Below are 12,286 nucleotides of genomic sequence, written 5' to 3' on the forward strand. Positions count from 1 at the left end.
TAGTGGCATGTGATGGCAGGCCAATGAACTGACAATAATAAAATAGAGTGTATTTAATATGGAAACATTTACTTTAAATATATGAACTTGAGCATATTCTAGGAGGTGATTTTCAATTATTTAATGTTCTCCTTTTTTCTAGTTTTAACAACAGAGACAACTTCAGTATCAACACCAGCAACTGCAACAACCGGTAAATTATATCTTCTTTAAAAACCTGAGGGCTCATCTACCACATTGGGTGAAAAATTTTGTGTTTTTTGTACTTTACTCCACTGCTCACACCCTGAGACAAATGGGCAAGCTAGGAAATACTGGAAGATGCAAGGAGCAGGGCAGCCCTGAAGTTATTTACATATGGCATGTATTAAATACAGGGATTCCTTTATCCTGACAGCACTGCATTTTGTTCCTTGTGGAACATCAAAGTTTTCCCCTAGATCCTTTGAAAATGACATTACTACAAAAGACTCAATGCGTCACTCAAAACCAAAGCGCCCAACATTTATGTCACAAGTTACTTTAGATGTTTTATCTTGAGCAGAATTATAACATTGTTTATATGTTATTCCTTATGGTAAACATGGAACAAACCTCCAAATGAAGGGTAGGGAGTAGGGTTCCTTTGCTTTTTCTGTTTTTTAATGTTTCACTTCCTTTCTAGTCCCCACAACTTCAGTATCAACATCAGCAACTTCAATATCAGGTAAATGGCATCTTCTTTAAAAATTGAGTGCTCATGAGCCATGACTGGTAAAAAGTTTCTGTGTTTGCAGCAATTATAATATTTCCTTTGAAAATGACATTGTTACAAAGGCTCTATAAATGATTCAAATCAACCATTCCAACATTCATGGCATTCACCATTACATAACCTAAAACAAAGTAGAACAAATTGCTTCCTTAAACTTCTTGGGCCAATGGCACATGGGCGATTTCAGCAATTTTTCCAGCCATGTCTGTCCCTAAAAATGTAGTGTCCAACCCATTTCTCTTGTGAATGACCCAATGGCAATCATGAAAAACACCAATTATAATGTGATTATAATGTGAATCTCAACAAATTGTGTATTTAATATGACAAAAGTTATGAACTTGATCTGGAATTTAACCTGCCTTTCCTAGGAGACACCACCTAATGCAATGTAGGGCTGTTAATGGAAGACATTCTAACATTTTATATATTATTAGTTATGCTTAACATGGCTAGTCTTCTACCAGACTTCCAAATAAAAGGCTAGGAATAGGGTTCCTGTTTGTTTTTTAATTTCCCCCTTGTTTTCTAGTTTCCACATCAGAGACAACGCCCATATCAACATCAGCAACTGCAACACCAGGTAAATTACATCTTCTTTAGAACCAGAGCAGTAATTTACAATAGGTTGTAAAAACATTTATGGTTTATACTTCTTTACTCCACTTCTTGTGTCCTGAGGTGCTGGTATGGAAGATTGGCATGCTATTCATACTTAAAGTTAACATGGTTGCACAATTAGTGGCATGTGATGGCAGGCCAATGAACTGACAATAATAAAATAGAGCATATTTAATATGGAAACATATGGACTTGAGCATATTCTAGATGGTGCTTTTCAATTTTTAATGCTCTCCTTTTTTTCTAGTTTCAACAACAGAGACAACTTCAGTATCAACACCAGCAACTGCAACAACCGGTAAATTACATCTTCTTTAAAAACCCGAGGGCTCATCTACCACAGTGGGTGAAAAATGTCATGTTTTTTGTACCTTAGTCCACTCCTCACACCCTGAGACAAAACTCTTTGCACTCCCAGTATGAGAGCAAAGAGTTGAGCATCACTCGGAGGGCAAAACTCCATTCCTTTTGTAGTACTGCATAGGGGGTGGAAAAAGGAGGTCTCTGGCATCATTCACTCTTCTTTTCACATCAGCCAAAAATGAAGTTGCAATGCGTGACTCAAAAAAAGCTCCCAACATTTAAGTCACAAGTTACTTTACATGTTTTAACTTGAGCTGGATTATAACATTGTTTATATGTTATTCTTTATGCTAAACATGGAAATTCTTGTAACAAACCTCCAAATGAAGGGTAGGGAGTAGGGTTCCTTTGCTTTTTCTATTTTTTAAAGTTCCAATTTCTTTCTAGTTTCTACAACTCCAGTATCAACATCAGCAACTTCAGTATCAGGTACTGTAAATGGCATCTTATTTAAAAATTGAGTGCTCATAAACTGTGGCAGGTAAAATGTTTCTGTGTTTGCAGCAATTATATTTCCTTTAAAAATGACATTGTTACAAAGGCTCTATAAATGATTGAAATCAACCATTCCAACATTCATGCCATTCACCACTACTTAACCTAAAACAAAGTAGAACAAATTGCTTCCTTAAACTTTTTGGGCCAATGGCACATGGGCGATTTCAGGAATTCTTCCAGCCATGTATTTCGCTAAAAATGTAGTGTCATACCCATTTCTCTTGTGAATGACCCAATGGCAATCATGAAAAACACCAATTATAATGTGAATCTCAACAAATTGTGTATTTAATATGACAAAAGTCACTTTAAATGTATGGACTTGATCTGGAATTTAACCTGCCTTTCCTAGGAGACACCACCTAATGCAATGTACAGTAAGTCTTTTAATGGAAGGCATTCTAATGTTTTTATATATTATTTGTTATGCTTAACATGGCGAGTCTTCTACCAGACTTCCAAATAAAAGGCTAGGAATAGGATTCCTGTTTGTTTTTAATTTCCCCCTTGTTTTCTAGTTTCTACATCAGAGACAACGCCCATATCAACATCAGCAACTGCAACACCAGGTAAATTACATCTTCTTTAGAACCAGAGCAGTAATTTACAATAGGGGGTAAAAAAAAAAAGTCATCGTTTATGCACTTACTCTACTTCTTGTGTCCTGAGGTGCTGGTATGGAAAAATGGCATGCGATTCTTACTTAAAATTCACATGGCTGCACAATAAGTGGCATGTGATGGCAGGCCAATGAACTGACAATAATAAAATAGAGTGTATTTAATATGGAAACATTTTAAATATATGAACTTGCGCATATTCTAGGAGGTGCTTTTCAATTTTTTAATGTTCTCCTTTTTTATAGTTTCAACAACAGAGACAACTTCAGTATCAACACCAGCAACTGCAACAACTGGTAAATTACATCTTCTTTAATAACCCGAGGGTTCATCCACCACAATGGGTGAAAAATGTTGTGTTTTTTCATACTTTACTCACCTCCTCACACCCTGAGACAAAACTCTTTGCACTCCCAGTATGAGAGCAAAGAGTTGAGCATCACTCAGTGGGCAAAACTCCATGCCGTTTGTAGTACTGCATAGGGGGGATGAAAGGGGGGGGGTCGAAAAGGAGGGTCTCTAGCATCATTCACTCTTCTTCACACAACAGCCAAAAAGGAAGAGGCACAATGTTGTTTTCCTTATTTAACCTCCCTAGGGGAATCCCTTCCAAGAGGTACAGAGGAGAACCTGCTCTAGGTCACCACATGGGCATCCCATGGATGAGCAAGCTAGAAAATACTGGGAGATGCAAGGAGCAGGGAAACCCTGAACGTATCTACATATGGCAGGTGTTAAAAAAGGCCTTCCTTTAACCTGACATCATTGCATTTTGTTCCTTGTGGAACATAAAAGTCTTCCCCTAAATCCTTTAAAAATTACTTTGCTACAAAAGGCTCAATGCGTCACTCAAAACAAAGCTCCCAATATTTATGTCACAAGATGTTTTAACTTGAGCTGGATTATAACATTGTTTATATGTTATTCCTTATGCTAAACATGTAAATTCTTCTAACAAACCTCCAAATGAAGGGTAGGGAGTAGGGTTTCTTTGCTTTTTCTGTATCTTAATGTTTCACTTCCTTTTTAGTTTCCACAACTCCAGTATCAACATCCGCAACTACAATATCAGGTAAATGGCATCTTCTTTAAAAATTGAACGCTCATAAGACATGACGGGTGAAATTTGTGCCTTACTCTACTTCAAAGGGGTAAAAAGTGGTCACCCCATTGGCATCCTATGGCTGGGCAAGCTAAGGTGTGCAGGGGTACATAAGCTGCAGGGGAGCCCTAAACTTTCTATCTAGTTACAGCAGATGTTAAATACAGGGCTTCTTTTCTCTTGATGGCATTTTGCACCCTGTGGCAGAAGAATTGTTAAATTAGCACTCTATAGTTTTGTGAATTGAATTGCAGCAATTAGAATATTTTGAAAATGACATTGTTACAATGGCTCTATACATAATTGAAATCAACCATTCCAACATTCATGGCATTCACCAATACATAACCTGAACAAAGTAGAACAAATTGCTTGCTTCAACTTCTTGGGCCAATGGCACATGGGCGATTTCAGGAATTTTTCCGGCCATGTCTTTTCCTAAAAATGTAGTGTCATGCCCATTCCTCTTGTGATTGACCCAATGGCAATCATGAAAAACACCAACATAGACAATTATAATGTGAATCGCAAGAAGTTGCGTATTTAATATGACAAAAGTTACTTTAAATGTATGGACTTGATCTGGACTTTAACCTGCCTTTCCTAGGAGACACCACCTAATGCAATGTAGGACTTTTAATGGAAGACATTCTAACATTTTTATATATTATTTGTTATGCAAACATGACGAGTCTTCTACCAGACTTCCAAATAAAAGGCTAGGAATAGGGTTCCTGTTTGTTTTTTAATTTCCCCCCTTGTTTTCTAGTTTCCACATCAGAGACAACGCCCATATCAACATCAGCCACTGCAACACCAGGTAAATTACATCTTCTTTAGAACCAGAGCAGTAATTTACAATAGGGGGTAAAAAAAAGTCATGGTTTATGCACTTACTCTACTTCTTGTGTCCTGAGGTGCTGGTATGGAAAATTGGCATGCGATTCTTACTTAAAATTCACATGGTTGCACAATAAGTGGCATGTGATGGCAGGCCAATGAACTGATAATAATAAAATAGAGTGTATTTAATATGGAAACATTTTAAATATATGAACTTGAGCATATTCTAGGAGGTGCTTTTCAATTTTTTAATGTTCTCCTTTTTTATAGTTTCAACAACAGAGACAACTTCAGTATCAACACCAGCAACTGCAACAACTGGTAAATTACATCTTCTTTAAAAACCCAAGGGTTCATCCACCACAAAAATTTTGTGTTTTTTCGTACTCTACTCCCCATCTCACACCCTGAGACAAAACTCTTTGCACTCCCAGTATGAGAGCAAAGAGTTGAGCATCACTCGGTGGGCAAAACTCCATGCCTTTTGTAGTACTGCATAGGGGGGTTGAAACGGGGGGGGTCTAAAAGGGGAGTCTCTGGCATCTTTCACTCTTCTTCTCACATCAGCCAAAAAGGAAGAGGCACACTGTTGTTTTCCTTATTTAACCTTCCTAGGGGAATCCCTTCCAAGTGTTACAGAGGAGAACCTGCTCTAGGTCACCACATGGGCATCCCATGGATGACAAGCTAGGAAATACTGGGAGATGCAAGGAGCAGGGCAGCCCTGAACGTATCTACATATGACAGGTTTTAATAAAGGCCTTCCTTTAACCTGACATCATTGCATTTTGTTCCTTGTGGAACATAAAAGTTTTCCCCTAAATCCTTTAAAAATTACTTTGCTACACAAGGCTCAATGCGTCACTCAAAACAAAGCTCCCAATATTTATGTCACAAGTTACTTTAGATGTTTTAACTTGAGCTGGATTATAACATTGTTTATATGTTATTCCTTATGCTAAACATGTAAATTCTTCTAACAAACCTCCAAATGAAGGGTAGGGAGTAGGGTTCCTTTGCTTTTTCTGTATCTTAATGTTTCACTTCCTTTCTAGTTTCCACAACTCCAGTATCAACATCAGCAACTACAATATCAGGTAAATGGCATCTTCTTTAAAAATTGAACGCTCATTAGACATGGCGGGTAAAAAGTTGCATGTTTTTGAACTTTGTGCCTTACTCTACTTCAAAGGGGTAAAAAGTGGTCACCCCATTCGCATCCTATGGCTGGGTAAGCTAAGTTGTGCTGGGGTACATAAACTGCAGGGGAGCCCTAAACTTTCTATCTAGTTACAGCAGATGTTAAATACAGGGCTTCTTTTCTCTTGATGGCATTTTGCACCCTGTGGAAGAAGAATTGTTAAATTAGCACTCTATAGTTTTGTGAATTGTGTGTTTGCAGCAATTAGAATATTTTGAAAATGACATTGTTACAATGGATCTATACATAATTGAAATCAACCAGTCCAACATTCATGGCATTCACCAATACATAACCTGAACAAAGTAGAACAAATTGCTTCCTTAAACTTCTTGGGCCAATGGCACATGTTCGATTTCAGGAATTTTTCCAGCCATGTCTTTTCCTAAAAATGTAGTGTCATGCCCATTCCTCTTGTGATTGACCCAACATAGACAATTATAATGTAAGTCGCAAGAAGTTGCATATTTAATATGACAAAAGTTACTTTAAATGTATGGACTTGATCTGGAATTTAACCTGCCTTTCCTAGGAGACACCACCTAATGCAATGTAGGACTGTTAATGGAAGACATTCTAACATTTTTATCTATTATTCGTTATGCTTAACATGGCGAGTCTTCTACCAGACTTCCAAATAAAAGGCTAGGAATAGGGTTCCTGTTTGTTTTTTAATTTCCCCTTGTTTTCTAGTTTCCACATCAGAGACAACGCCCATATCAACATCAGCAACTGCAACACCAGGTAAATTACATCTTCTTTAGAACCAGAGCAGTAATTTACAATAGGGGGTAAAAAAAAGTCATGGTTTATGCACTTACTCTACTTCTTGTGTCCTGAGGTGCTGGTATGGAAAATTGGCATGCGATTCTTACTTAAAATTCACATGGTTGCACAATAAGTGGCATGTGATGGCAGGCCAATGAACTGATAATAATAAAATAGAGTGTTAATATGGAAACATTTTAAATATATGAACTTGAGCATATTCTAGGAGTTGCTTTTCAATTTTTTAATGTTCTCCTTTTTTATAGTTTCAACAACCGAGACAACTTCAGTATCAACACCAGCAACTGCAACAACTGGTAAATTACATCTTCTTTAAAAACCCAAGGGTTCATCCACCACAAAAATGTTGTGTTTTTTCCTTGTGGAACATAAAAGTTTTCCCCTAAATCCTTTAAAAATTACTTTGCTACAAAAGGCTCAATGCGTGATTCAAAGCAAAGCTCCTAATATTTATGTCACAAGATGTTTTAACTTGAGCTGGATTATAACATTGTTTATATGTTATTCCTTATGCTAAACATGGAAATTCTTCTAACAAACCTCCAAATGCAGGGTAGGGAGTAGGGTTCCTTTGCTTTTTCTGTATCTTAATGTTTCACTTCCTTTCTAGTTTCCACAACTCCAGTATCAACATCCGCAACTACAATATCAGGTAAATGGCATCTTCTTTAAAAATTGAACGCTCATAAGACATGACGGGTGAACTTTGTGCCTTACTCTACTTCAAAGGGGTAAAAAGTGGTCACCCCATTGGCATCCTATGGCTGGGCAAGCTAAGGTGTGCAGGGGTACGTAATCTGCAGGGGAGCCCTAAACTTTCTATCTAGTTACAGCAGATGTTAAATACAGGGCTTCTTTTCTCTTGATGGCATTTTGCACTCTGTAGCAGAAGAATTGTTAAATTAGCACTCTATAGTTTTGTGAATTGTGTGTTTGCAGCAATTAGAATATTTTGAAAGTGACATTGTTACAATGGCTCTATACATAATTGAAATCAACCATTCCAACATTCATGGCATTCACCAATACATAACCTGAACAAAGTAGAACAAATTGCTTGCTTCAACTTCTTGGGCCAATGGCACATGGGCGATTTCAGGAATTTTTCCGGCCATGTCTTTTCCTAAAAATGTAGTGTCATGCCCATTCCTCTTGTGATTGACCCAATGGCAATCATGAAAAACAACAACATAGACGATTATAATGTGAATCTCACTGATAAACTCACAAGAAGTTGTGTATTTAATTTGGCAAATGTTACTTTAAATGTATAGATTTGATCTCGACTTTAACCTGCCTTTCCTTGGAGACACCACCTAATGCAATAAAACACTGTTAATGGAAGTCATTCTAACATTTTTAGATATTATTTGTTATGCTTAAGAAGGTGAATGTTCTACCAGACTTACAAATAAATGGCTAGGAATAGGGTTCTTGTTTGATTTTTAATTTCCCCCTTGTTTTTTAGTTTCCACATCAGAGACAACGCCCATATCAACATCAGCAACTACAACACCAGGTGAATTACATCTTCTTTAAAACCCGAGCAGTCATTTACAATATCTTGGAACATATGGCCTCCTTAGACTTTTTAGGGCAATGGCAATTTTAAGGTTTTTGACAGGCTTGTTTTTTCTTTGCTAAAACTGTGTGTTAAAAAGCCAAATGCCTTCTCTTGTCCCAAGGACAATCATGTGAAACATCAGCATAAGCAACTGTAACATTAATCTTCTACATGAATACACATATCAACATTTTCATGCCAGTACAGGAAATTGCCATGCCTTTGCCTATAAAAAAGACTCACGTTGTTAAACAATTTCCTATTACAGAGTAAAAGATGCTAAAATGGGCATACAGTGCCTCAGTGGCTAGCACTATTAGCTAGCACCACTGGAGTCCTTTGGGTAGTGGCCAGGTCCTAATCCTGACCTAGATGCCACCACCTGCAGTTTGTATGGATTTTGAATAGATTTGCACTTCAGATTGTCTTGTTTATTCATTCTCTAACATACTGCCTTAAATTTGATCAGCCTGATCAAATAATGTGTATGATAAAAATGGATAAAGTTGTAAAAGAACCATGTTCAATATGTGAGGAACATGAATAAACATCATTTGACAGGAGGCTTGTGAATATTGGGAAGTTGGCTTTTATATTGAAGATACCTTTATTTATATTTAATACTTTTGTCTATTGTTTTGTTTCAGTTTCATCCAGCCCACCAGCCACAATAACAAGTAAGTACCGGCATGTTTTTAGACATTTCTGCCACAAGAGCATTACCTATATACAAAGATGCCAGCATAAGTAAACATATTGTCAACAAAAAACTGGCAGCTAGGTTGCTAGAAATTGATGGATTGAAGCTACTCACAGTGATTGGTTATTCATACATTTGGATGGTATGTAACTTTTAAGTGACCAATCCCTTTGGGCACTTATCATGTGGTAGTCCACGGTTAACTAATTTGGCTAATAAAGACTAAAATGGCCAACCGTACTTCATGATATAGGACCAGCATTTTCACTTTTTCCTAAATGTCATCTTCATTTTAAAATGATCTTCTAGGATACTGTAGAAGGGAAGATTCTAATTTGCATTATTTATTTTTTGTGGTTTTTGATTCATTACACTTCGCTTTTGTAGCTTTTGCTTTAAACTGTTACCTGGTTGCTATGTTTCCACTCAGTGGTGTAAAAAAAATCTTTGGAGGGACCCACCACATTGTGATTCCCAACCTTCCTCCCGCCCATCCACTCTCCGCCCATTCCCCACCTTTCCCCACCCTACAACCTTATACTTCCCGCCCCCATCCACCAACTCTTTGCCCTTTGCCAGAGTTCCTAGCACCTGCTCCCCTTTCCCCGCTGCAGGTAAGAGAGTAGCTGGGTAATGGCGGTTATTGTTTTCAGATATAGAGGAAGCAGACCTGCTTCCTCTATAGTTATGTCCCTGTTTCCATTTATACTAGCAGCCAGAATATGGTTTGAGTGACAAACTGTAAAGTGAACAGAAGAGGACAAAACAAAACACAAAAAAGAAATATAAGACCAATAGCACATTTTTTTAAAATATCATTGTCTACATTATCCTATGCGAACATAGACATGACTCCTGGGGGTATATTTATCAAAGAGTGAAGTTAATAGTGAAGTTCCGCCACTAGAGTGAATCTATGGGATTTTTATAGGCGTATTTATCAAAGGGTGAACTTTCACTTTCACCCATTGATAAATACGCCTTTCAAAATCCCATAGAAATGAATTGAGAGCTGCGGAATTTCACTCTAGTGGTGGAACTTCACTCTTTGATAAATTTACCCCATAGAGTGACTAGACTGAATCCAGTTTTGCAGAACCACAAAAACAAGATCTTACTGAGCAACAAGAGAGACGTAGGAATGCAATATGTCTACTCTTGCTGGTCATTCAGAAAAACGACCAGCAAAAAAAAGTGTATTTGGCTATAGAGTTGATAGTTTGCACCTTGGTTTTGGGAACAAGTATACAGGTATACGGGGAACCTCAGGTGAGTTTGGAGTATTTCAGTCAAAAAGAATTTGGAAAACACCCACCATGCTACCAACGGTAAGAATGACAGTTGTTGGAATTCTGGATTATCATTGTTATTTTCTGTTTTTAGAAATTACAGGGTTCTGGTCTAAAAAGGATTGGTTAACTTTTAGTATGTTATAGAATGGCCAAGTCTTAGCAACTATTCAATTGCTCTTCATTATTTTTTTTATATAGTTTTTTTAATTATTTGCCTTCTTCTTTTGACTCTTTCCAGCTTTCAAGAGGGGGGTCAGTGACCCAGTGTAAAAAAACAAATGCTCTGTAAGGTACAAATTTATTGTTATTGCTACTTACTCATCTTTCTGTTCAGGTCCTCTCCTATTCATATTCCAGTCTCTTATTTGAAGCAATGCATGGCTGCTAGGGAAGTTTGGACCCTAGCAACCAGATTGCTAAAATAAGCTAAATAATTCACAAATTATAAAAAATGAATATGCATATGGTCCCATTCAACCATGCATTGATTTAAATGAGAGACCTACATAGAAAGACAATATGTAACAATATGTTTGTAGCCTTTCAGAGCATTTGTTATTTCAATTTTGAAAGCTGGAAAAAGTCAAAAGAAGAAGGCAAAAAACTATAAATATAAATAAATAAGTAATGAAGACAAATTGAAAAGTTGCTTAGAATTGGCCATTGTATAAGATACTAAAAGTTCACCCCCTTTAACAAATGAGGCTTACAGGAAATTAAAAGGGAAAGATCAAACAAGTATTAAATGTGCATCGATCGAACTATTTTTCGTCGACCTAAAAATGCTTGGGAAGCCTATGGGGACCTTCCCCATAGGCTAACATTGACCTTGGTAGCTTTTATGTGGCGAACTAGGGGGTCGAAGTTTTTTCTTAAAGAGACAGTACTTTGACTATCGAATGGTCGAATAGTCGAACGATTTTTAGTTAGAATCGTTCGATTCGAAGTGGAAGTCGTAGTCGAAAGGTCGAAGTAGCCCATTCGATGGTCGAAGTAGCCAAAAAAAACATTCGAAATTCAAAGTTTTTTTCCTCTATTCCTTCACTCGAGCTAAGTAAATGGGCCCCTAGATGTTTCCCCCACGTGCCTAAAAATAAGTCATTGTAGTTTACCTAGACCCAGTCACATTATTATCTGGATTTATTGATCATATCTTCAGCATTTGTTCTCCTGCACATTTGAACCATAGTTTGGGCTTTTCCTCTTTTTGAACTATTCTTTTTAATGTTTTATGCTTACATTTTCTATAGATGATTTGCAATGATGTGACCTAGGGGCTTGCAATCTACTCTGTGTCTATTCTTTCTCTCCCTACTGTCTATGTCTATTAACTGAGCTAAGCACAAGCCCTGCAGCAACACAGCCGCAACCCGTGTAAGTGTTAGTAAATCGTATGCAAGCTATACATCCAAACGACTGGGTGTTCTTCGGCCATGAGTACTTACTAGGGCCTTAGTTGTGCACAATTCTCATAGTGAGAAATTTCAGCTCAATGCGCATAAGGGACTTTGTACTTCGTCTGCATCACATGGCAAGATCTGTATTTTCTACCTGAAACATTCCTTTAAAACCACCAATTTTAGGACCAAAATTTTATGCATTAACAGATACACTGGGGCGATTCTTCTCCCACCCCTGCCCTGAGGTGGCTTTTGCACACTCCTGCCCCTGCTCTCACGGTTCCATTGGGACCACGACTCTAGTGTAGAAAGCTCAATTGCACTTTCTAGTTTGATAACCGGAAATATGGCTCGTAAAGTTACCCGGAGCATCTTTTTGCCTCCCCTGGTAACTGGTGGGGTGCTTCTGCCTGAGGCAAGTTTCTCCACTGACCACATTGGCGTAGCTCCCCTGCACAGACAGGCACATTGTGTGCAGGAGGTGAATTTGTTTGTGTAAATATTGTCCCAACATAAAAGTAAATAATCCTCTCAAATCG

At 37.6% G+C, this 12,286-nt stretch overlaps 1 protein-coding gene across 1 annotated transcript in view; it reads left to right on the forward strand.

Moving 5' to 3' along the window:
- The window catches only part of muc6.L (mucin 6, oligomeric mucus/gel-forming L homeolog), a 67,783-nt gene that overhangs the window by 33,742 nt on the left and 21,755 nt on the right, over positions 1 to 12,286 (forward strand). Inside the window, exons 36-51 of the mRNA XM_041589617.1 lie at positions 143 to 193; positions 665 to 706; positions 1,287 to 1,337; positions 1,623 to 1,673; positions 2,126 to 2,167; positions 2,755 to 2,805; positions 3,102 to 3,152; positions 3,887 to 3,928; positions 4,728 to 4,778; positions 5,072 to 5,122; positions 5,857 to 5,898; positions 6,696 to 6,746; positions 7,037 to 7,087; positions 7,402 to 7,443; positions 8,260 to 8,310; positions 9,003 to 9,032. Of these exons, the coding sequence (XP_041445551.1) occupies positions 143 to 193; positions 665 to 706; positions 1,287 to 1,337; positions 1,623 to 1,673; positions 2,126 to 2,167; positions 2,755 to 2,805; positions 3,102 to 3,152; positions 3,887 to 3,928; positions 4,728 to 4,778; positions 5,072 to 5,122; positions 5,857 to 5,898; positions 6,696 to 6,746; positions 7,037 to 7,087; positions 7,402 to 7,443; positions 8,260 to 8,310; positions 9,003 to 9,032 (750 nt within the window). The remainder of the gene's footprint in view (positions 1 to 142; positions 194 to 664; positions 707 to 1,286; positions 1,338 to 1,622; positions 1,674 to 2,125; positions 2,168 to 2,754; positions 2,806 to 3,101; positions 3,153 to 3,886; positions 3,929 to 4,727; positions 4,779 to 5,071; positions 5,123 to 5,856; positions 5,899 to 6,695; positions 6,747 to 7,036; positions 7,088 to 7,401; positions 7,444 to 8,259; positions 8,311 to 9,002; positions 9,033 to 12,286) is intronic.

Source organism: Xenopus laevis, chromosome 4L, assembly GCF_017654675.1.
Source record: "Xenopus laevis strain J_2021 chromosome 4L, Xenopus_laevis_v10.1, whole genome shotgun sequence".
NCBI lineage: Eukaryota > Metazoa > Chordata > Amphibia > Anura > Pipidae > Xenopus > Xenopus laevis.